This window comes from Theropithecus gelada, chromosome X (genome assembly GCF_003255815.1).
Source record: "Theropithecus gelada isolate Dixy chromosome X, Tgel_1.0, whole genome shotgun sequence".
Classification (NCBI taxonomy): Eukaryota; Metazoa; Chordata; class Mammalia; order Primates; family Cercopithecidae; genus Theropithecus; species Theropithecus gelada.
This window is the reverse complement of record NC_037689.1, coordinates 148,139,377-148,164,292: the sequence shown is the minus strand read 5'-3', so window position 1 is coordinate 148,164,292 and position 24,916 is coordinate 148,139,377. Positions and strand designations below refer to the sequence as shown.

Genomic DNA, 24,916 nt, shown 5'->3' with positions numbered 1-24,916 from the left:
TCCCAAAACATCCAACCTGAGAATTTAATTCATAAGCGTCCCAAACCAGTTGTGCTTCAAGATGCCTGGCAGAAAGAAACACAAATCTGCTCTTGGTAAAACTGCCTTCAGTCATAGCCTCAGAGTATTCTCACAGATAAAGTTCCAAGGAATAGGAATTTGCAGGCAATAATCACAAGACACACCCACATCAGACACGAAGTGCCATGAGCCAGCAAACACACACACCTGTGGTAGAAAAAGGCCACACAGACTCCAGGTATTGTAATCATCAGATGCATATTAGAAATTATATTTAATGTGCTTTCAGAAGTCAAAAAGAGGATAAGAAATCTGAGCACAGAAGAAGAGATTATAAATAATGGCCAAACAAATCTGAAAAACAATCAAATAGAACTTTTATAATTAAAAAAACATAACAATGGAAATTTTAGCAAACAAAAACTCAGATCAGGCACAGCTGAAATAGAAGATAAAACTGAAGAAATTACCCAGCTTACATCTCAAGAGAGACAAAGGAAAGTTCCATCCATCAGTATTCTTTAGATTTTATACATATTTTATAAATATCCTCTTGTATCTACTCAATATTTTAAAAGCACCACTTTGAAAGGAAGGGGTGGGATAGTTGAGAGTCAAACGATAGTGCAGTTGAAAAGCATATGGTCTAACAGATTACCAAGTTTTCTAACTTGTAGGGCCTTGGGTCATTTTCAGAAGAATCATTCCACTCCAGTGAGCGGGCTAGAAGTCTGGTTGCAATGAGTTATGGAGTGAGTGGATGCGGGCAGGGAATTCTATGCTTCTGACCATAGACAGCAATGCTACAGGAGACCAGGTGAAATGTCAGTTCCAGAGGACGGGCAATACGGAGAAGAACCAAGCACATTTCAAGGCTGAGAGGGAGAAGGTGGTGGAGACAGAGAGATCAATGAGAATAGAGGACCAAGTCTTAGAGGAGGCAGGAAGGAAGGAGACTTAAAAGCATAACTAGTATGTCAATTTGCCAAGTTAACTGTTGATTCAAGAAAAAAAAGTCCTGCCCAAAAAGGAAACAGAAAACCAAGAAATAACTTTTAGTCATCAGGCCACATCTAGGCTAAAAGCATGTGTATATGCACTTCATTTCAGTGTCCCTGTGAAAATGAGCTGTTTCTCTTTATGTAGTAATTCCATAATCAGCCCAGAAAGTAAGGGTCCACTAAATTTAAGCTTCGTTTAAAATTTCAAAGCAATTTATAAAAATTTCCACATTTCTGAGGCACAAAATAAAACATCCTATGTTGGCCAGGCGCGGTGGCTCATGCCTATAATCCCAGCACTTTGGGAGGCTGAGGTGGGTGGATCACGAGGTCAAGAGATTGAGACCATCTTAAAACGGTGAAACCCCGTCTCTACTAAAAATACAAAAATTAGCCGGGCCTGGTGGTATGCGCCTGTAGTTCCAGCTACTCGGGAGACTGAGGCAGAAGTGCTTGAACTGGGGAGGTGGAGGTTGCAGTGAGCCGAGATCGTGCCTCATGCCACTGCACTCCAGCCTGGTGACAGAGCAAGACTCCGTCTAAAACAAACAAACAAACAAACAAACAAACAAACAAAGAAAAAACCATCCTATGTCCTATGTTAATTCTCCATTCACAGGATCGTTTATAGGATCATTTATACCTGTCGTTCAAATGATCATAAAAGATATATACCTCCATAATGCACTCTACTAACTTTTATGACGATTTTTTTACAAGTAAGCACAATTGGAGTAGAGCAAGAGAGGACACAGGGTAGATATGGTAGTGTTTAAGCCATATGGCAGGGCTTGATGTGGTTCACCAAAGCTAGGCAAAAATAAACAAGCAGCAAAGACTATGAAAACCAAAGGCAGCTGTAATAAACACCTGCAAATGCTGATGAGCGCTGCTCACAAAGGTGCTGCTGCTGTTTGGAAGAGCTTGCTTCCATCCTTTGCATGCAGTCTAATGCACTACACCAGCAGTCCTCAGAAGGCTGCTGGTCTCCACAGCAAAGGTCGTGCAACCCAGCTGCTTCTCTCCTGAAATTAGAGCTACCAAGAGCAAGTTCCCTCACCTGTGTATTTTCTGACTGACATAAGAAGGTCAAATATCTCCCACCACACACACGAAAACAAATTTTTCGCAACTATATGACTGCTAATCAGTTCATAGAATAACAGAAGTATTGTGATGCTAAAGAGCTTAATGCAGAATGTCAAAGAAGAGTGGCAAGTGCAAAAACATAAACTTGAATGAGCCATGTTTCCCTAAAAGTAGTAAGCCTGAGCAGGGTCAAAAGATGGAAAGAAAAACATGGAAAACCATTTCTGAAGAATTCTTTTCATACGTATCACTGCCCCCCATATCTCACCCTTCTAGGTCAGCTGCTTTCTGGATTTAATGCTCTGACTTTCAAAGAGTCCTTTCTCAGGGTACAACCAATGGTTTGTTAATAAGAATACTAATCTATATACAGCATCTTTCTTTTAAAGAGCTTAAAGTGCCCCACATGTTATCATGTTCACTTTATTCATAGTCTTGGGCAAAAGTGTGCTGGGTAATCATCCTTATTCTCTACACCTGCTGGGAAAACAGCACACTAAGAACAGAACTGACATTTATTGGGTACTTATTGCATGCCAGGCAGCGTCGTAAGTACTTTACATTTAATCCTCACAAAACCCCAACGGGGTAGAGACTGTTATTATCTCCATTACAGATGAGAACACAGAAGTGCATAAACATTATGTGACTTCCAAGGTCACCAAGCAGGTAAGTGACTGAGCTGGATTCAGACACAGACCACTGGACTCCAATGGCACATGCTTGTTACCACACACCAGAAGGGCTCTGTAAACATGTGCCTTCACAGGGTCTCCCCAACGGTGGCTGCTATGAGCCTGGCACCTGGGTCTCAGGCTTCATTTCTTCTAGCCCTAGACTTCCTTTATGTGAGTCTATATCCCATGAGTTTATTCATAAACTCTAAACCTTCACTTAAAATTCAAGAAAATCCATGTGCGCCTATTGCTGTAAAGGTAGATTTAAGTGACTATATTAACACCTACAACAACTTAAAGTGCATGTTATTCTACATATTCTACCATTACCTAAAATGGTGTTTTTCAAACTTTTTGGACCACGATTAACGGTGAGCAGTGCACTTCAACACCATGACCCAGTACACACATACACTGGAGAGAAATGTTTCACGAAGACACACTCATCCATATTATGTGTTATGTTCTTAATATATTCTATTCTATTTAAAAATGCTGGCTGCAACCTAATGAATTGATTTTATGACTCACTGATAGGTTAGGATTGACAGTTTAAAAAACTCTCATCTAATATGTGTATTACCTCTGATTATCCCATCTGAGTAAAAAATGAGCAAACGAAGAAAATCAATAAAAGAACAACTTTGCCAATGAACATATCACCCCAATAATCAAACTCTTTATCTTTCTGTAGCCCTATCAGGCTCTGTTCAGTTATACATGATTTTAATTTCTGCCTTAAAAAAATCACCATACTATCAAAAACACTGACACTTCTTATTAAAATATATCATTTACCTATAACTAGTATTGAGCTGCATGCAATTTATGAGAATTCAGTACAATTTCTAGTGTTTGAAAAGCAAAGCAAATAGATTTTAAAAAAGAAAATAAATGAATAAATTTCTATTTTTGGCCAAAATAGAAATGTTACTAAAAAAAAAAGTGTGCATCTTACCAGATTGACATAACACAGAAACAATGAAGTTAATGGTTTGGGGTGAACTCTGTGTTGCCGAACAGCTCAAGTTCAATTCAAAGTGTAAGCCATGACTTGAAAACATGGAGTGGTGAAAATACTAATGGGACAGGAGGCCAGAGAGAGCCAAAGGGGTGGTCTGAAATGAAAAAGCCCACTCATGGTGTATTCATGACCTGGCCAGAGTCAGGACCCAGCTTGCTTGGCCTCCAGACACCATTTCACAGATGCAACAGCAAGTTCACTTCTGACTTCAAATGCCAATAAAAATCACCAAGATAATCTGCAGCTGGCTGAACAGTTACAGTAATATCAACAAAGTAATCTTTTTCGAGCAGGGGCCCTTTGTATTGCTCAAGGCAATGGGGCTTATGTTACCTCTAGGAAAGCCCTTTTTGGCACACTCCCACATTCCCCACCGTGACAGTTAGGAAACTTTTCTTCCCCTCCTGTCTCAGAAAAATAACGGTCCCTCCTCCTTTCCCAAACTGCCCCACAAACTGGGCTGGGTCCCATCCCCCTCTGCCTTCTTCAGGATCCTGCTCAAGAAAAGATCCCTTCTCTCTCGTGCCTTGAGAAGAGACAAGATTTCTTTCCACAAATATATTCATTTTCCTTTTTCAAATTCTAAAGTAAAAACATTCTTCCCTCAACATGCCTGCTACTCTTTTTTAAACCAAGTATGCTTCCTTTAAACACCTGCAAACTGGTGTTTGTTCCCTTCACCCTGAGATCATTTTCTGAGATTCATAAAAGTTAAAAAAAAAAAAAATAAATATATATATATATATGCCAGGCACTGGACCAGGCACTAGAGTTGCAAAGATAATAAAAGGAGGTCCCGACTTTAAGCAGGTCACAGTTAGGAGGTCAGCTCCCCAGGGAGCTTGTGATCCATCTCCCTGGCTCTCCCAGCACTGACACCCATGACATCCTGTTAATCCTTTCCAGGCTCTTCCCTTGCCTCTGCAACCATTCAGTTTGCTGGGTCCTTTCCTATCTTCGCTCCCTAAAAGATGGCCTCTCCCAAGATTCTGGTTCGGGACTTCTCTATTACGTACCAGGATTACTTTACCAGGGCCCCACAAAGGGGCTTCAGAGGGGCCCGACGTCCTCTAAAATTTTAGGTAAGGTTTTGTATATGACTGCATATTTGAGGGGAAGAGAAGCTATAATTTACTTTGTATTCTCAAAGGAGCCCATAACTTCAAATGACTTAAGAACCTATTCCAAATCTACATCTCCAGACTCTTTTCTGAGGGGCAGGCCTTCAGTGGCTTGCTGTCAATTCTGTCAAAATACATGAAATGCTGTGTGTCCAAAACAGAATTCATTGTTCCTCCCCCTTCCCCTTTCTTCTACCTGTTTCTGCAAATAAAATCTTTTTCTGACTTTCCTACTCTGTGGACAGTGCCCTACCCTCATCACTCAAGTTCCAGACCTCAGAAGTCCTTCACTGGAAATTGAATCCATCCTTCAAGGCCCTACACTAACAACTATCAATTCCATGCAGGCTTTTCCAATTTTGGTTAGATGTGGTCTCTTCTTCCTGTGAGTCCCCAGTGGATTTCCTTTGCGTTTCTCTTGCACAACTGAATGTATACTATCTTATATTGGGGCTAACCATATTTGTCACATCACTACTGTTTGGCTGTCACATCCCTCAGTGGGACCAGGTACCACTCATCCTACACACTACTTATCCTTGAATGCCCCCACTGCATCCTGACACTATCCAACACAAGACATGAAATGAACTTGACTGATGAAACAGTTGCACATGTGGACTTGAGTATCAGGGACTGCTATTCCAAAAGCAGGTTCAAGGGCTGATCTGTTTCAATCTGTATCTTGTATTATATTGGTGACTGGCAAATGTTTTTAAGGATGACTTTCAGTGATCAAAACCTAAGATAATGTCATTTTCCAAAACTTCAGATGAGCAATTCAGTTGACCTTTTTTTTTTTTTTTTTTTTTTTTTTGGCAGTTTGTTACTTTATTGACTTCCTAAAACAAGAAGCAGGGATTCTCAGCACAGGTATGAAAAATATGGCCAAGTACCACAGACTTGAGAAATTAAGCCCTCTGTGGATGACTCCAATAATAGCAACAGAGATTTCTAGGTTTTGGTGTTAGATTTGCAATATTCAGAAACATCCATCTCATTTGTTTCCATATAGTGATTTTTCCTTCCTTTCTACTAAACCTGAGTTCAAGAAAAAAGCCATCATTACAAAACTCCCATGCAGATGCCACTGTGCTGACAGTAGAGAGAGAAATAAAGGCTGATCCCTGCCTTGATAAGCTCATAATTTATCAGGCAGTGGTAGGAGGAGGTAGGAGGCAGTTATGACAAAATTATTTCATAAGGCACACTGAGATAAGTGCTCTGATAGAGGAACTTGCAAAGACTAACAATTGAGAGGTAAGATGAACTCTCACTGGGGGCACACACATATGGCCTGGAAAAGGACAGAGGACAGATTAAGATATTGAAGTCTGAGTGTGTGGAAGATGGGTATGCAAGAGACGAGGGGATTGCAGGTAAAGGGGATAGCAAAATCTGAACCAAGAAGGTACTGTGTGTGCTAGGAGAGCATAGGGCAGCCTTGTGCAGCTGCAGTGTAGGGCACAAGCTATGAAAAGTAACTGGGGTTTTTTTGGGGGGTACAAGGTGACACAGTAACATGATCATATTTAAAAACAAAACAACAACTGACAGCATTGTGTAGGATTAGCTGGAAGCGGAAGAAACTGAAAGAAGGGAAGCCAGTTTGGAAGTATGGATTAAGGTAGGAAGCATAAGTGGAAATGACAGGAAATAGCTGGGTATTGCTACTAAGTAGAACTTACAGGATTCAGAACTGATGTGCCTATGGGAGGAATAGCAGGGGAGGAATTGAAAAGCTGACTTCAAGTTATCAAACCTAAACAACTGGGGATCCTCAAACTTGCGGGACATATAGGATGAAAGGTGGGTTTCATGAACTGCAAAGAGGTTAGGGCAACAACGAGTTTGTGATTCTATCTTTTTTTTTTTTTTTTTTTTGAGATGGAGCTTTGCTTTTGTCACCCAGGCTGGAGTACAATGGCACGATCTCAGCTCACTGCAACCTCTGCCTCCCGGGTTCAAGCAATTGTCCTGCCTCAGACTCCTGAGTAGCTGGGATTACAGGTGCCCAGCACCACACCCAGCTAATTTTTAAAAAATATTTTTAGTAGAACAGGGTTTCACCATGTTGGCCAGGATGGTCTCGAACTCCTTACCTCAAGTGATCCACCCACCTTGGCCTCCCAAAGTGCTGGGATTACAGGCGTGAGCCACCGTGCCAGCTGAGCTTGTGATTCTCAGACTCTCAGAGGAAGGAATTTGAGGGTTAGACTCACTGGACTCACTCAAGGACAGTATCAGGGTTAGATCTGAAGTCATCTACATAGCAGTGACGACTTTAAACAAAACCATCAGGGCAAAGTTAAGGCAAGAAGAGAAGAGGGATGAGAGTGAAGAGATATTTACATTTAAGGAAAAGACAGAGGTAATGGAGACTGGAAAGGAACAATCAAGATGGTGCAGGAATACAGAAACCAAGACTTTCAAGAAGACGGTGGTCAAAATGGTTGAATACCGGGGAAGAGATCAAACAGAATGAGATGGAAATGAGCCACTAGATTTGGCCAGTAATGAGCTCCATACTGGAATGGGTTGGAGGAATGAATGCACTGGAGACGAGGATAGGCTAGAATATTCTTTCCAGAAGTTTGGCAATGAAGTGAAAGATGGGACAGTAGTATAAGGGGAAAGCTGGTCCAGCACTTGACTTTTTTAGGGGAGTATATCCTAGAAGAAACAGAAGATACCAGAGAAAGGGGATGTCCGATGAAGCAAGATCTTGCAGGAGACAGACTGGGTCTTCAGCTCCTTCAAACCTGCCATTCTGTCAATTTCTGATAATTTAGGGCCAGATATGCATAAATCAAGACAGAACACATTTCCTAATTGAACTTTCATCAATTAGACTCAAATTCTCACTTTCATAATAATTAAGAAGATGTGTTCCCATCAGACTCTCTTTTTATGCTAATAGAATTAAAAACTCTAATATAGACATATTTTTAAAAATCACATATTTAATCAGAAACTTAGAAAAGGCTGAAAATAGATTCAATTATGAGATGAGCACATTTGTTCCCAAGCATTACAGTTTCATCTGTGTTCAACACATGCCTCTTCTACTTCAGGGTCCCTTCCATCACCTTGGGTTTAGTCTGCAGTATGATCATCCTATACTTAAGATAAAGGCATTTATACAGTATATGTTGTAAATAATTATTTCCTCACTTTCCCCTTAGCAGGTATTTGCATCTAAGTTCAAGTCAAACTGACGAGGAAGATAGGGGTTAGAAGATTCGAGCAAGGCACGGCAGTAAAAAAGGAGGTAAGGCTGAGGCAGGATATAAAGAAATATCGTTCTAAGAGCAAAACTCATAGAAAGGCTTATTTCAGTCATGCAGTAAGAGTAAGGTTACTCCAGTAGTTTGGTGAAGAGGAAGGAAAAGTTTTAGGTACATATACTGAATCACCTTTGGACTAAGTCATAGATTACAACTAATTAAATGTATAATAAATTGGTCCTGCCAATTACATACTAAATGCGATCAAATGACATTTGAAAGGTTATTCTTTTCAAAAGTAAACCTGCCCCTATTCAGCTATTGGTACAGTACCTACACCACACATCTATATTTGCTCAAATGGCATTTAGACTCAGAGAGTTTGTTCCCATTTACAACTGGAGCCACAAAAGCCTGACACTCATTGCTTATTAGCTCCAAAGGTGAAAGCAATGAACTCTGGGATATGACCTCACAGTGTCGCACTCAGCCACCCGAGTCCGCCTCACTATCGCCTACATTTTCAGGTGGGATGGCCAAGACTGAGGGCACACTCGGGGTTGGAAGAGCACAAGGTGCCCTTGGTGAAGCTCCCAGGCTCATGCAGGGCTCTTGCCAGCCTCCAGGGCTTTGTGTTTCAGTCACCTGGGGCGATCCATCCCACGCAGACTGACAGGGGAGAGGCCTATTCCCTCTGGAAATGATGAAATTATTTAATAAACACCCCCGCAGACACATCACACTGGGAAACACAACACAGACAGTAAAAGAAAGAGGATCCCAGCTCGCGGGCAGTTTTCACAGAGGAGGCACTGAGAACCTTCCCACGCTGAGGAGCGCGCTGGAATTTACCAGACTGTGAGCCAGGGGAAACGCGTATCTTGTGAGGATCTCAAACATATCTCTTCTGCTGTGGCCTTCCTGTTTCAAAGCGAACCTCAGGTTTCTCATGTCCTGGGGGCAAAGGAGAAGTATGACAGTTCAGTCTTCAAAGAAAGTCATGTTAATTAGCAAGAAATCTTCCATTCAATTAAGGGAGAAGATTCACTTACCTAAAAGGGCAATTAATCTAAATTACAAAAATTGCTTTGTTTTATATGGTAATTTGATATATCTGGCCTAAGAACACCTGAAAATATTTCCATCATAGCCATGAATGTCAAGACAAGATAAAGCAACTAGCACTAAGGAGAAGATAGAGCTAAAATTCATTTTATAAAAAGGAAAAAAAAAAAAACCAAACCTTGCCTTGCACAACATCTATTATGATCCATTTACTTTCACTGGGTTCTGAGGTATTTAACATCTATTATGGTCCATCTACTTTCACTGATTTCTGAGGTATTTTTTAATTTTTTAAAATTTATTTTATTTTACTTATTTTTTGAGACGTAGTCTCTTGTGGCCCAGGCTGGAGTGCAGTGGCATGATCTTGGCTCACTGCAACCTCCGCCTCCTGGGTTCAAGGGATTCTCGTGCCTCAGCCTCCTGAGTAGCTGGGACTACAGGCACACACCACCACGCCCAACTAATTTTTTGTATTTTTAGTAGAGATTGGGTTTCTCCATGTTGGCCAGGCTGGTCTCAAACTCCTGACCTCAGGTGATCTGCCTGCCTCGGCCTCCCAAAGTGCCAGGATTACAGGTGTCAGCCACCACACCCAGCCCTGATATTTTTTTAATTATAAAACTATTTTATTCAAACAACCCTTCTAAAGAGTACCTGCTATCAAATATAATCTCAACATTGTCAAACATGTCATTAAAATAAAGAAGCTCTCTTTCTAAATGACATTTTAAGCTCTCATGCAAGTAATATATTTTTATTCTACAATTTTACCTTCACAGAGTTCCATATAAGTCACATTAAAGTAGCCCATATTAGTAGTAACTATACTTCTGGGAACTAAAAATAAACATCAAAACCAGATTTTAAAGGTAGCTTCCAATACATATCTGTTTAATAAGCAGGAAAACTTTCTTTTAAACCAAATCCAAAACAAATAAGCTCCTTTAAATGTCAATTTGTATTATATATACAGATACAACATTCTATCTTATTTTCAAGACTGGAGTTTTTTTAAGGTTGTCTCTTTTAAAAAAAATCACTTACAGTGCTGTGACTGAGTGATAGCTCTGCACTGGAACCCTACGCTCTGCAGTGCACTTTCAACTTTAATTGCAGATAAAGGAGTGCTATGCTGGACCATGGAGCCACTTCAGGAGTGGTACAGACCTAGTTGTTGCCCTCTTGGATATCACAATCTTCATTTTTTTTCTAGGTGCTTTTTCCTTCCTTATCTCAAGAGTACTCTTAACGCTTCCCGAGTCTTCAGTCTGAAGGACCAGTACAGGCTATGGCCTTCACAAGACATCTCCAAACACAAATAGCAGCAAATAAAGTATGAAGAACTAAAGTCTGAGACCACTCATAAAGAACTTGAGATTGAGCACTCTGTACACAGATGACATCTACTAGGCCTTGCCAGCTCCAAGATTCTGTGCTTTTTTAAAAAGCATGTCACAGAATAAAGTCCAACAATCCATTCATATCAGCTCCCAAGAAAATTGGGATACTAGTTATTGGTTCGTGATGCAATAAATAGTTAAATAAGGGGAATAATCATTTCAATGGGATGATATGCATTAAAAGGGTTTACGACCAGTCAAAAGTGCAATACTAGAGAGTTGAGTACTCTCAGGGCTCAGGCCCTGTGAGGAACTTTCTTCCTAACAGCCGCAAGTCGGATGGTAACTCTGTAACATCATTCTCTTCACTGCTTGGCCAGAAATTAGACCATCTCTACATGAATATTTATTCTGATCGATCAGTGATTCAAACAGCTACTTTTAATGTGCCAAAGCACAAGTGATTCAAGTAACTTCTTTTTGCCATCTGATTAAGATGCAATTAAAGACAGAATATTATTTCTTGCCAACAAAACTGAAGTAGAAAAGGCAAATGACTCGCAGGCGGCAGATCACCAAATCTGTAACAGAAATAGGAGCACAGACTAACTGTAAGTTCCACCTGGTCTCCTCAGAGTTTGACTCATCAGGGAAAGATCCACATGGGCTAAGAGTCTCCCAGTCAGACCCTCAGCCATTTTAACAGCCGGGTCATATGGTGATGTTCCAAGCCTCACTATAGTAAGAGTTGAAGAATATATACCCCTGCTGCAACGACTCTGAAGAATTGATTTATTGAGGCGTCATTTCTAAAGAAACAACACACATCACTGCTCACTTCAAAATGCCACACTATGTCTTTAAGGCGAGTACATGGGAGTGAGGTGGGGAAAGAAAGAGAAGGCTTTGTGGTGGTATGGTTTTACTTTACTTTTTTTTGTTGTTTGTTTGAAAGACTCCACACAGGCACCAGGGGCTAGTATGGGGCCTGCAGGGTAAGAATTTGCATATTCAGAACTACCTTTCTCCTGCTGCTGGACAACATCCTCTGGGACTTGTATCTACTGTGGGAAAGTTGCTACTGGCAAGCAGAAATCTCTATGTGCATTGCTGGCATAGCCAAATCTACAGGAGTTGTAACTACTTGTTTCAGGAGAGAAATGCGGTTCTATCATGGTTATTGAATGCAGGCAACAGTTGACCTATAAGAGACAGGACAGTGAGTCTTTTATCTCACTGCAGCAGATTTCCTTTATATCAATGTCAGGTTTGTTACTGAGAAAATGGAATATGACTCTGTGACGTCAGTGTTTCTGGGGAGATAATTTAGTTAAAAGGTTGTGCTACAACATTGTTCTATGCCATCACCTTTGGGCTCATGCTAACTCCAAAAAATATACATATGTAACATTTCAGAATTATGCTTGGTGAGTTGTTCCTACGCCTTTTGTTCTTAAATAGTCAGGGGTGAAAATGTGCTTTGTCTCATTAATTTTGGGGGGATTGATATTTAAGTACTAGTTTTTCCTATTATAAGGCAGAAAATAGGGTTTTTTAAACCCTGTAAGAATGAAAGTCACCTCAAAACTGTCAATATAGCAACCCCATTTTCCCTTGAGTACTCTAATATTAAACACTCTACTCCCATAAATCCTTTTATGCAAAATACAAAAGCCTTCCTTCAAAGTAAATTCCCATGTTTCTAGGCCCCAAAGGGTAGACAGTAGCTGGGATAATGGATAAAGCATTAAGGTAGCTTGAATTAAAACACCACCAAAAAAAGCTGAGGTGGATGGTAGTGGTGACTTTCAGTTAAGATTTAATAATGGCATTATCCTTTAGTTTCTGATAGAAAAAACAAGTCTTGATCTTTTATAAACTGGAAAGAAAAACACCATATTGTGGCATAATCCGAATATAAACACACAATGTTGGTTTTGAGAAATTGCAGCGTATGAGACTAGGAAAAGGAGACTTAGTGTTTGGTTCTGGCTCTTGCGCTGGCTCCCTAGGCAACCCAAGACAAGTAATCTCAGATAGCAAAGGCCTCACTTCTCTATCAATAGAATGAACAACTTGGATTGGCTAAGGGCCAGCAAAATTCAGCCCAGGTCTTCAAATTAAGACTGGTTTTTTGTTGTTGTTGTTGTTGTTGTTGTTGTTTGTAACACTTCAAAGGGGTTGAAAAAACAACACACAAAGAAGAATACACAACAGAAATCCGATGTGGCTCACAAAACCTAAAATATTTGCCACTGAGCCCTTCACAGAAAACATCTGCAAAGCCCTGCACTGGACTGGTGGTTCACAGTCACCCGAGACACCTGAACACATCCCCAGCTTCTGGGTCCCAGCCTTCAGAAATTATCTTAGCAAAGTTACCCAACTCTTTGGAGCCTCAGGCTCCCCATCTACAACATGCCCATCTCAGAGGGTTACACTTGAGAATCAAATGCAAAGCACCTAGCATGTGTTTGGATGGACACAAATGCTCAATACATGGTTACTATCATAGCAAAATGTACCTCGGAAAATAACCTAAGCAAAAGTTACGAAGGTTATTAGAGGTAAGGACACATCCTGTTAACAGAAGGCAAAATCTGTTCTATTCCTCCTTCCTTCATGGTAACACATGACATGAAGGGGCACCAGGAGCAAGCTAGAGCAAAAACTAAAGTGGTTTAAGAAATTTTATCTATCAAGTTCTCTTCCCACTCAGTCAAGCTAACAAACTGACCAGTTCCTGGAGTCCTTGTATTTGGTGATTGCAGTGGGTCCCTCACGTGGGCACTATTTCCCAGGCACTTTTGAAAAGCTTGTTCTTAAGGGAAGAACCACTTTCAGGGCCTTAGATGAACATGAGATCTTGATTTTTTTTTTCAAATCCACATTAATTTTCTACTATCATTCAACATTAACGTGCCTTGTTCTTTGCATAAGAAAGTATCGAATCTCTTACTTTACAAGTAATATCTAGACCATAGGAATTTTCTCCTCTACTTGTTGCGCCTCCCATTTTTTCAATTCTTGAGATCACACCCAGAGGAACATCAAGTATTAGAGCAGAATCCTGTAATGGACAAAAATACAATAGTCAGTATTTCTGTCAGAATAATTAAAACATCAAAAAACATATAAAAACAACCATATGCTTTCAGGGTGATTTTACCTTGGCCCTTTTAGCACTTTATGAACAAAAATATGATACAGATCACACATGACAGAGCAAGCATTAAAACAGTCAATTATGCAATCAAAATGCATCCCCAAACATTTGCCATTGTGCACTGCCTCCGGAGTCAAGAGTAAACTCCTAGGTACACATTCCCAGGATATCCGTGATGTCACTTCTAGCCTGTTTCCGTAGGATTCTCTCCCACAATATTCTGCACTCCAACTAAGTAAACTTCTTCATTCTTCAGATGCTTCATCCACGATCAGGCCATGTGCTTTGCTCAGGGTGTTCCCTTTGCCTAGAATGATCTATCTTTCCCAACTACCAAAATTCTCCCCATGACTTTTGCCTTGGCTCAGCAAGCATCACCTCTAATGAGGCCTTGCTTCCCAGTTAGATCAGGCAGAGTTCATCACTTTTTCCTCGGAAGTTCCACAGCACTTGATTCAGACTGCTGTTAATCACTTGCTTCACTCTGCCTTGTTACCACAAATTTACACATCTGTATTCCCCCACTAGAAACCAAGCATCTGGAAATGGTGCTTGTCTCTGGCATGGGTGCACTTCCCAAAGCAGAAGCACAGCAAGGCTTCTCCATCATTTGCTATCCAACGCTGGGTGCAAGTGGTCTAGAAGACTGCTGGCATAATGAAATCATGTTAGTCAAGTAATAGCACATTCATCACCAGGAGATCATCACAGCAGCTGCCATGTAGGAAATACCTCTCTTCTGTGCCAGGTACTACAACAGGGGCTTTGCACACATCATCTCATTTTATCCTCACAACCATTCCAGGACATAGGTGAAGTATCCCTGTTTCCTGAGTTTTTCAAAGCTTCAATAACTTGTTTAGTAAGTATATGGCAGGGTGGACATTCAAGGCAATGCCAGAAAACACACATTAAAAGCGCCATAAAAATCGTCCTACTCTTTGATCCAATAATTTTGCTACTAAGAACTTATGGCTATCACTTAACAAAAGGAAGATGTTCAATGGAGCTAGAGGTAGATAACAGGGTAGAAAAAACTATAGTCAACTTGATGGAACAAGTATACACACAGCTATTAAAATAATTATGGTACATGGAAAAATAAGTTTAAGTGGGAAAAAGCAGCATACAACATATGTGGTGACTACAATAACATGAAATATCTATCTACAGGGACAAAGACATGAAGGGCTACACCATTTTTAATCCAAAATTTTCTTTCATGCTGTGACAGATGAGTTTGAAAAATAAAGAAAAAAATTTTTAAGGAGTATTTGATTTTTTGTTCTTTAAAAACCTTTTGGGGCTACAAATAGTTTTTCTTTTCTTTTCTTTTCTTTTTTTTAACAGATAGGTTCTTGCTCTGTTGCTCAAGCTGGAGTACAGTGGCTCACTGAAGCCTCGACGTCCCAGTCTCAAGGGATCCTCCCACCTCAGCCTCCCAAGTACCTGAGACCATAGGCACACACCACCAGCCACAGCCTTTTTTTTTTTTTTTTTTTTTTAAAAAAGATGGAGTCTCACTCTGTCACCCAGGCTGGAGTGTAGTGGCACGATCTCAGCTCACTGCAACCTCCGCCTCCTGAGTTCAAGCAATTCTCCTGCCTCAGCCTCCTGAGTAGCTGGGATTACAGGCATGTGCCACCATGCCTGGCTAATTTTTGTATTTTTAGTAGAGACGGCGTTTTGCCATGTTGGCCAGGCTGGTCTCAAACCCCTGACCTCAGGTGATCAACCCACCTCAGCCTCCCAAAGTTCTAGGATTATAGGCATGAGCCACCATGCCCAGCCAAAATTTTTTAAAGTTTTTTGTAGAGACAGGGTCTTACTGTGTTGTCCAGGCTAGTCTCAAACTCTTGGGCTCAAGTGATCCTCCCACATCAGCCTCCCGAGTAGCTGGGAGTAGCTGAGACCACAGATGCATGCCACCATGCCCAGCTAATTATTTTGTATTTTTTGTAGAGATGGGGGCCTCAGCATGTTGTCCAGGCTGGTCTCAAACTCCTGGGCTCAAGCAATCCTCCTGCCTTGGCCTCCCAAAGTATTGGGATTACATGTGTGAGCCACTGCTTCCAGCCTTTTATATTAAAATACAATACAGAAAATAAGCAGTTATTCATAAAATATAAATACAGCTCATGCTTTATCTAGAAATTCAAAAAGTGTAAAGCTGTGAGCATCTGTACCATGGAATACCACTCAGCAAGAAAAATGAATGAACTATGGATACATGGAACCTGGAAGAATCTTAAGGGCATCATGTGGAATGAAAATCGCCAATCTTTTTTTTTTTTTTGAGACAGGACCTCACTTGTGTCACCCAGGCTGAAGTGCAGTGGTGTGATCTCAATGCAACCTCAACCTCCCTGGGCTCAGGTATACCTCTCACCTCCGCCTCCCAAGTAGCTGGGACTACAAGTACGTGCCACCACGCCTGGCTAATTTTTGTACTTTTGTAGAGAAGGGGTTTCACCATGTGGCCCAGGCTGGTCTCAAACTTCTGAGGCTCAAGCCATCCACCTGCCTCAGCCTCCCAGAGTGCTGGGATTACAGGCATGGGCCACCACACTTGGCCGAGAAATGCCAATCTTAAAAGGTCAAGTGTTATGTGATTCCTTTTATATAATGTGCTTGAAATGACAAAATTATAGAGAGGGAGCCCAGAGAAGTAGTTGCAGAGGTTGAGGGGAGGCATAGCGTGACTCTAGAGGGGCAGCATGAGCGAGTTCTTTTGTGGTGACAGAACAGTTCCATATCTTGATTATTGATGGTGATTACCTGGGATCAAATGCTACAGAACTGTGCGTAAAAGCACACAAAAAATGAGTGTATGGAAAACACTGCTGAAATCCAAATATGGTCAGTCTAGTTGTGCCAGTCCACTTCCTGGTTTTGATAAAGGGCTGTAGTTATCGCAGGGAACTCAGTAATAAGTGTAAAGGACCTCTTCTATTTTTGCAAGTTCTATGAGCTCATAATTATTTCAAAATAAAAAAGCAAAAAAGTGTATGAGTATAATTATCATAATGTAGAGAAAATAGTACAAGCTCTTAGGTGGACAAAACTGGCTCAATCTGAATCCTGACATTCACTAGCTGATAACAGTGGCGAGTTACTATCGCTCAGTCACATTTATCTGAAAGTAGGGATGATTACAGAAAATGAGTTTAAAGTACCTCGCGTCATGCCTGATGACAGTAGCTAGAAAACAATGGAAGTTATTATTATTATGGCAAAGAATATCTTAGTACTTGGAAGATGTAATTGTGCTCTTTAAATACAGTGGATCAGTATGCTCTAGCAAGCATCTAACAGATCTTACTGTTTGTACCTATAAGGAGGAATGTCACGGGGTAAGACACCTCATGACATGACTGAAACCTAAATGCCCAAAGAGAAAAATACCACTCAGTAACAGTATATGTATATAAGCAGCATATTATCATGTATTTACTTATCAATACAGTACAGTTATTTAAAACATAGTATCAGTCTGTTATGCTTAGATATACTATATTGAGATTTGAGTGTCTGTGAACTGTATTCTTAAATGTCAAATTTATACCTAAAATACATAGAATAGACACTAAATAAGTCTGATACTCTAGTATCAACATGGAAGCAAGGATGTTTTAAAAAAGCAGAAGAATTAAAAGTGAGGTAACGCCTTGCTACTCTTTGTCTCTGCACAGAGGAAATTTTATAGCTCAAAGAGCCCTGGTGCTACACAGAAAAAAGAAAACAGGACGCTGAGGAGAACCAGCCAGCTTCTGACCAAAGGCACCCACCGTCTAATGACGCTACTTGCCACATTCTCCCTGTATGACACATTCAAGATCAGATAACCCAGCAGGCCAAACTGGAAGATCCAGGAATAGGCAAATTAGTTGAACTCTCTGGATACCTGAGTCATCAGTATCTAAATATCATTAAATATTTAAGGATTTTCAAAGGCCCATTCTAACTCAAAAGTCTGTGCCTTGTACTTCTATCTACCTAACATAATTGAGATGTAAATATGTTAAATAAGCTAAAACAATGCATATTCTCTCTCTTTCTCTGTCTCTCTCATACACTAAGTAACAGAAACTCTACTGAGCCCTAGGCTAGGGTTCATGAAGTTAAGATGCAGAGTTGCCCGCATGGAGTTCAGGGCCTAGCTCTATCTGGGAGATAAGACACATGGACTCAAGTAACTACAATGCCAGGTTGCTAGTGCCAAGAGCCATAGGAAAAGTCCACAAAGTGGAATGGGAGATCAGAGGAGGGCAAGTCATATCTGATGATTAGATAGCATGAAGGTTCTGTGGCAATGACTACATTAAAAATGATCCTTAAAGGATGGATCAAAAGCAACTGGAGACTGGCATTTGAGAAACAAGTAAGAGTCATATCAGCTGCACATGTGGGAAAAGCATGGGGAGTTTATTAAAAAAAAAAAAAATGTAGGCCAGGTTTCAGTGACGGTGATGGGAATTTCCTGGGGAGTACTGCAGGGCTAGGATCAGGGAGACTGAGATCTAAAGGATGCTTCTGGAGAACAGGAATGCCACCATCAAATGGTGTTTTACGAAGATTCATCTAGCAGCACTGAGAACTCTGGACTAGCAAGAAGTGGGCTACAACCACTCCTCAAAACCATGAAAGCTGATACTTGAGTACAAGTGAGAGGCTATGAGGATCTGGAAGTGGAGAGGGACCGAGGTAGAAAGCAAAAGAGACTAGCCACTGGGGAAGACTCAAAGATGAATCAGCTTTAGGCCAAGATCTCTGGGATAAACAGTGGTGGTACCAGCAAAAGATGTGAAGAACACAGGAGGGGGTTTTAGAGAAAGATGAACATGGCCAATTTTAGAAACTCTGGGTTTGAGATTATGATAAATGAACCAAGTACAGATATCCAGGAGATGGCTGGATATAAAGAACTGACGAGATCCTAAGGGCATCTCGAACTCAAAATGTCCAGAACTAAATACAGTTCTCTCTCCAAACTACATTATTCTCCAAAGTTCCCTATCTTAGTGGCTGGTTACAAAAGCTAGAAACCTAGGAGTCACCCCTGGTATCCCCCTCTCTACTATCCTTAAGCCAGTCTCCCATGTCTGCCTCTTAAATCAGTCTCAACTCTGCTAACCACTCCATTTCTATCAGCAACTTCTCCAGGCCACTGCCGTAGGTGCAGTGGTCTCTATATCTACTATCGCTCCCCCTACAGTACCCAGGGTGATCTTTTAGAAGAGCACATCTGATGCTATCATTCCTTGGCTCACACCACTTCGAAAGTGGTGTGAAAAGCTTCAAAAGCTTCTCATTGCTGAACTCTAAAAACCCAAATCCTGGCCGGGCACAGTGGCTCACACCTGTAATCCCAGCACTTTGGGAGGCCGAGGTGGGCAGATCACCTGAGGTCAGGACTTCGAGACCAGCTTGGCCAACATGGTGAAACCCCGTCTCTACTAAAAATACAAAAATCAGCTGGGTGTGGTGGCAGGCGCCTGTAATCCCAGCTACTCGGGAGGCTGAGGCAGGAGAATCACTTGAACCCTGGAGGCGAAGGTTGCAGTGAGCCGAGATTGTGCCACTGCACTCCAGCCTGGGGGACAAGAGCAAGACTTTGTCTCAAAGTATGCTCCATCTTTATAATCAACAAAAGAACCATCAAACTGAAAAGGATTCAAGAATTTTTGGGTAACACGCTGCCTGAAGAACTGAATCACTGTGTCACTATCTTTTAGAGAAAAGCCAAACAACAAATTTATCCTTGAATTTAATCCAGGAAAAATGTGCTGTTTCTGACTTGTCATCAGAAAATGAAAACTCTATATCCAACATGTTTCTCATCTTGCCAGCGGTCCTGAACCTAGAGCCAAATTATACTACCCAAGGGTTATGATCTGCTCAACTGGAAGCCTTAAAAGCCCCCATTCCTTTAGCTTCCTCCACATTTCCAATATTCCATTCTATTTTAAAAAGGGATGTGTGAAATGACCAGGAGTGAGAAATATCAACTTTTGGATGGTGATTACCTCTGCTGTAAAGAGGGAGGAAAGGATGGGATTACTTCAGCTGGGTGGTAGACCCACAGACATTTACATTACTTTTCATAAGCTTTCTATAGTAAATACTTCTGAACGATTTTTAAGAGGAGTAGGGGGCAAATGGCAGAGACGGGGTGGGGATGAATGTATGTTCTAGGTGGATAAAATGGCTGCATGAGAAGTCCACAGGTGAGGAGGCAGAGGGCTTGTTTAGGAAGACCAAGTTGCTTACGGGAGCCAAAGCATGGGGTGTACACACAAGGGAGGGGGGAAAGAGCAATGCTGGGAAGATAAGATGGCAGCAGAGTGGTGAGGACCGTGAACACCTGGCTAGGGAATGTGCGATAAGGTGGGAAAGAAGTGTTTCTGAGTAAGGGAATAAGAAGATTGAGGGTATGTCTTAAGGAGCAGATAGAATAGAAGGGAGAGACACTGAAGTCGGGGAGGCCTAGCTGAAGGAGACTGCCAGGGCCTAGGAGACAGACACCGGGAATGAGGGTAGAGCAACATGACTAGAAAGGATGAGGCAAATGTGATGAAGTCCACAGAGAAGTGGGGATGGGTAGACAGGGAAGACTCCAAGGTGATGAGAAGAAAATGGCACCATTAAGAGATACAAGAACACCAAAAGAAGGAACTGGGGGGAGGGAGAAAATTGAGTTGAACAATTTCAGCTTGACAGTGAGTCCAGGAATCCAGGTGAAAATTCAAGGGATCTCCAGCAGGCAATAAGGAAAGAGAAACTGGGGCTCAAAAGAGAGGTAGCACTACGGGAAAAAAAAAAACATGGCCAGGGTAGCACCTGCTTTGCCTATCTGTCAGCTGTTGTCATGCTCAGATGAAAGAGTCAATGGAAAAGGCTGAGTAAACTCTAAGGAGCTTTGTTACTATACAATTTCATGTGCATGGAAGTGACTAAAGCAAAGGGGGTAGTTTAAAGCCATCGGGAGAATAAATGCAGAGCAGCTTGCTGAGGTCTGGAAGCTGCAGAATCTTTACAGAAAGAGCAAGGTGGAAGACAGCTGCGAGAAAGACCCAAGGACTCACATCTCCACGGAATCTGTTCTCACTGGGGCTCCTGTGAGCCTCCTCCTCCTGGTCACACACTCCATGGCCTCTTTTCATTCTTTATCTTACTGAAACTTGCAACATTTCACACCATGGTCTGCTCCCTTCCTTCTTGAGATTCTTCTCTCCTACTGACTTCCATCACAGCCCTTTATCCAGAGATTTTCTACTGCTCTGACTCCTGCCACTTGGTGGTCTCCACTGGCTCTTCTCGCTCTCCCCACCGTGGAAAAGTGTCCATGTCCCCCAGGGTCCTCTCCTTAGCCCATATCTTTTTAATGTTACATACTCTTCCCAGCTCATGAATGTCTGTGGTCTTTAGTGCTACCAATATGCTAATGACTTCAGAAGCTTCAGAGTCAGGTTTCCAACTGCTTCTGAGCCATTTCCACGTGGTAGTTGTAGAGTTGTAAGTCCATGCCTTCAGACTAATTTCCCCATTGGGCTTATCTACAACATATTCCTTCTCCTATAATATAATGTCTAGTCAGATGAATGGGAGCAGCTCCTATCATTCAAGTGAAAGTTTGTTCAACTCCTCCCTCCAAATGGCCACTCAAGCCCTCCAAATCTATCATGGCTATCCCCTCTTTTCTATCTTCACTATGACTATATTAAGGCCCTTATCACTTACCTGGAAAACTAAAATAACTTCCTAGTTGGGCTTCCTGACTTCAGTCTCTCCCTCCGCTAACCCATCACACACGCTGCAGCCAGAGTTCTCTTCCTGAAATCACACTGGATATGTCATTGTCTGTGTGACTTGCATACTGCTTAACTGTGACTTATGAGACTCTTAAGGCTGCTGACTCTTCTTCCAGCCTCATCCTCTTCTGTTCCCCACTCCTCCCTCAACCCCCAATGTTCCAGCTCCAACCGATCATTCAACCATCTTCATAACAAATGGTGCTTTTCCATATCGTTATACATGCGATACAGAAAAGCACCATATAGATATGGAAACTCTCTACCTGATAGGCTCCTTTTTCCTTCCTATCCAGAAAATTGTTACCATTCAAGAGTTGGTTCAAGTATCATCTCCTCTATAAAGCATTCTGTGACTTGCCACACTGGCATAATCGTCTTCTCCCTTGTACGTCTTCTCCCTTCTCACAGCACTATGCATACCACTGCAGGCTTTGTCATATTATACCACAACTACTCAACTCTATATCCTGTGAGGCTGTGCAGGCCTCAAGGTATAGTATTATGCACCTTGCACAGTATTACATTCACCATGGTGCTCAGTGAATGTTTCTGGAATGAAGATATGAATGCCTGAATGAACGAGGGTTAAGGTGTCTTTCTCATGCACTAGAGCACCTAAACACAAAGTGCTCCTGGAAGGAATCCTGAAAGCAGTCTTACTCATGGTAGTCTACCAGATTACAAGGTATCACCTACCTACGGTAGGCCCTACTATAGTCACAACATTAACCCAAAGCCAAATTCCTTAGTACTCTCAAGGCCAAAAGGTGGCTATGGGATTTCTCAAATCCAGAAGCAATGTTAGTATTCAAGATGCCACAATGTAGTAGGAGCCACACTGTTGTCAAACCACAGTGACTAGGCCTTTGCCCTCTGAGCAGCACTAACAACATAGGAGCCCATTTCCTCCAAAGTTCACTCAATACAATTTTACTGTGTATTACTGTCTACCAGGACACTGTACTAGCTAGGTATGAAGGACCAAAAGGACTTAGCATTTGCTAAGACCACAGACACAGCAGCAAATAAATATGACAGAATCCATTCATTCAACACACAATGACTTAGCATCTTCAATGTGCCAGACTCCTTCCCAAGAACTGAAAGAACATCAGTGAATAGACAGACAAGTATCCTTGTTCTTAGACCACAAACAAGATGAATCAGTGAAATATATAACATAGGAGATAGTGACAAGCACTCAAGAGAAAAATTAAACACAGAAAAGAGGTATTAAAAGTTTAGCTAAAGGGCCAGGGAAGGTTTCATAGCAATGTGTTAACACAGAGGCATGAAGAAAAGGCTGCAGGGACATCAAGAAGGAATGATTCCTTCAAGAGAAGCTGGGGAAGACTCGAGAGAGGGCGTAGCTCTTGAGGTGGGTTCTGAAGGATGAATAGCAGCTTCTGAAGGGGTGGAGAAAGGGCATCCAGGTTCCGTGAGAATGGCACATGCATCATGGGAGAAGGAAAGGCTCTGAGTAGTTTGAGAACAGTGCACTTGGGGAGAAGTGATGTAAGTCAAGGTTGGAAGAGACAGAAGGACTTTTATACCATACAAAGAGAATGAATTTTACTCTGTGGGCAACAGGGAACCGATGATAGTTTTGGAACTGAGAAGCAAGCTGGTTGGCCTCACTCTAAGGATGAACACAATGGAGACAGGGTGCGGGCCAGAATGCGGGGGCAGACCATGCAAGGAGGGCTAGGTAGAAGCAAGCCACTGTGGCAATCTCAGGACATGGCCACTGTTCCTCTACTTCCCTGGGCAACAGGAGGCAGGGAATGTGCCCTTGACTCCTTACAAAATAGCAGAGCTAACTCCAGAATCAGACCACACACATTTGGACTCATCACTCCCACTGCAGTGTTTACATACCTGAAACAAACAGGTGTCCACTTCAAAATGCCAGTGAGATGACAGCTCTTTGTCAAACATGCAACAAAATATTTTCAGTTTGCAGCAGAATCCACAATTAATGTTCTTGTTTAGGACTTTAATTGAAGAAACACTATGATGACTATGTTTTTAGACTCCTGTATAACCATTTAAATGGCATTCTTTATATGATGTTTTCTGCTGTCAGCTGCTTGCTTTTATACTTGAACTAAATGTTGTGGCCAATTGCTTAAAATGTTTATGTAAAACTTAGTGGAAGAAGAAATAAGTTAGTAGTCAGTGTCAGACAGGCATTTTATTCACCCACTCAGCACTAACTCCATCCTCTAGGGCATCATATACAAACAAAAATAAAACTTGCTGAGAATTCTCCCAATTGTAAAAGTAATACATGTTCATTCTGGGTTTTTGAAAAATATTGACAAGTGAAAGGAAGAAGACAAGACATGCATAATCCCTCTCTTCAGATAACCCAAATACCGAAACCTTTGGTGCATTTCTTTCCAGCCTCTTTTCTACAGACAATTTTTGTTCTTTGTAGTTGAGGTCACACTACATACACAACCTTGTCATATCATCAGTTTGAATAACTTCTCCAGTTCATTATCAGTGACAGCACAAGGTGGAACTGGGTACACAGTCAAGTGTGGGCAAGTCAAAAAGCCAAGAGTACAAACAGCAAAAGGGACCATAATGTTTAATTGCAACTGTTGGTAATTCTCACATATATTAGCATAAAATCTTTCAATCTATCCTAATTTGACCCTTGGGAGCTATACAGAATAAACTGAATCCCTGCTCCACAGAAAGGCACTTCAAATATTCAAAGATGGGTCCATCATGTCCCTTTTTAGTCATCTTTTCTTCAGGTAAGATCAGCATTTATTTTGATCACTGCTCAAACTGCAGTCCCTTCACTAACCTGGTTATCTGTGTCTGAACTCTCTTCGGTTTGCTAATGTCCCTCTTAAAACTTGGTATCCGGCTTTGAACACAACACTTCAGATGGGGCTATTGTTACATTTTGTCTGGCAATTATGTTATACTTCTGTTAACTCAGCCTAGGTGAATATTAACTTTTTTTTTTTTAATTAATTTATTATTATTATACTTTAAGTTGTAGGGTACATGTGCATAACGTGCAGGTTTGTTACATATGTATACTTGTGCCATGTTGGTGTGCTGCACCCATCACCTCGTCATTTACATCAGGTATAAATCCCAATGCAATCCCTCCCCCCTCCCCCCTCCCCATGATAGGCCCCGGTGTGTGATGTTCCCCTTCCTGAGTCCAAGTGATCTCATTGTTCAGTTCCCACCTATGAGTGAGAACATGTGGTGTTTGGTTTTCTGTTCTTGTGATAGTTTGCTAAGAATGATGGTTTCCAGCTGCATCCATGTCCCTACAAAGGACACGAACTCATCCTTTTTTATGGCTGCATAGTATTCCATGGTGTATATGTGCCACA

General features: G+C 41.5%; 1 protein-coding gene across 3 annotated transcripts in view; it reads right to left on the bottom strand.

The window, feature by feature from the left end:
* Positions 1-24,916, bottom strand: part of MTM1 (myotubularin 1) — a 112,363-nt gene that overhangs the window by 44,959 nt on the left and 42,488 nt on the right. For 2 of the 3 annotated variants that reach the window (XM_025373201.1, XM_025373202.1), the window contains 2 exons: positions 13,528-13,638; positions 9,013-9,114 (listed from right to left, as the gene is read on the bottom strand). In XM_025373201.1, the coding sequence (XP_025228986.1) occupies positions 9,013-9,114; positions 13,528-13,638 (213 nt within the window). The remainder of the gene's footprint in view (positions 1-9,012; positions 9,115-13,527; positions 13,639-24,916) is intronic. The other variant, XM_025373203.1, reaches the window with a different exon arrangement.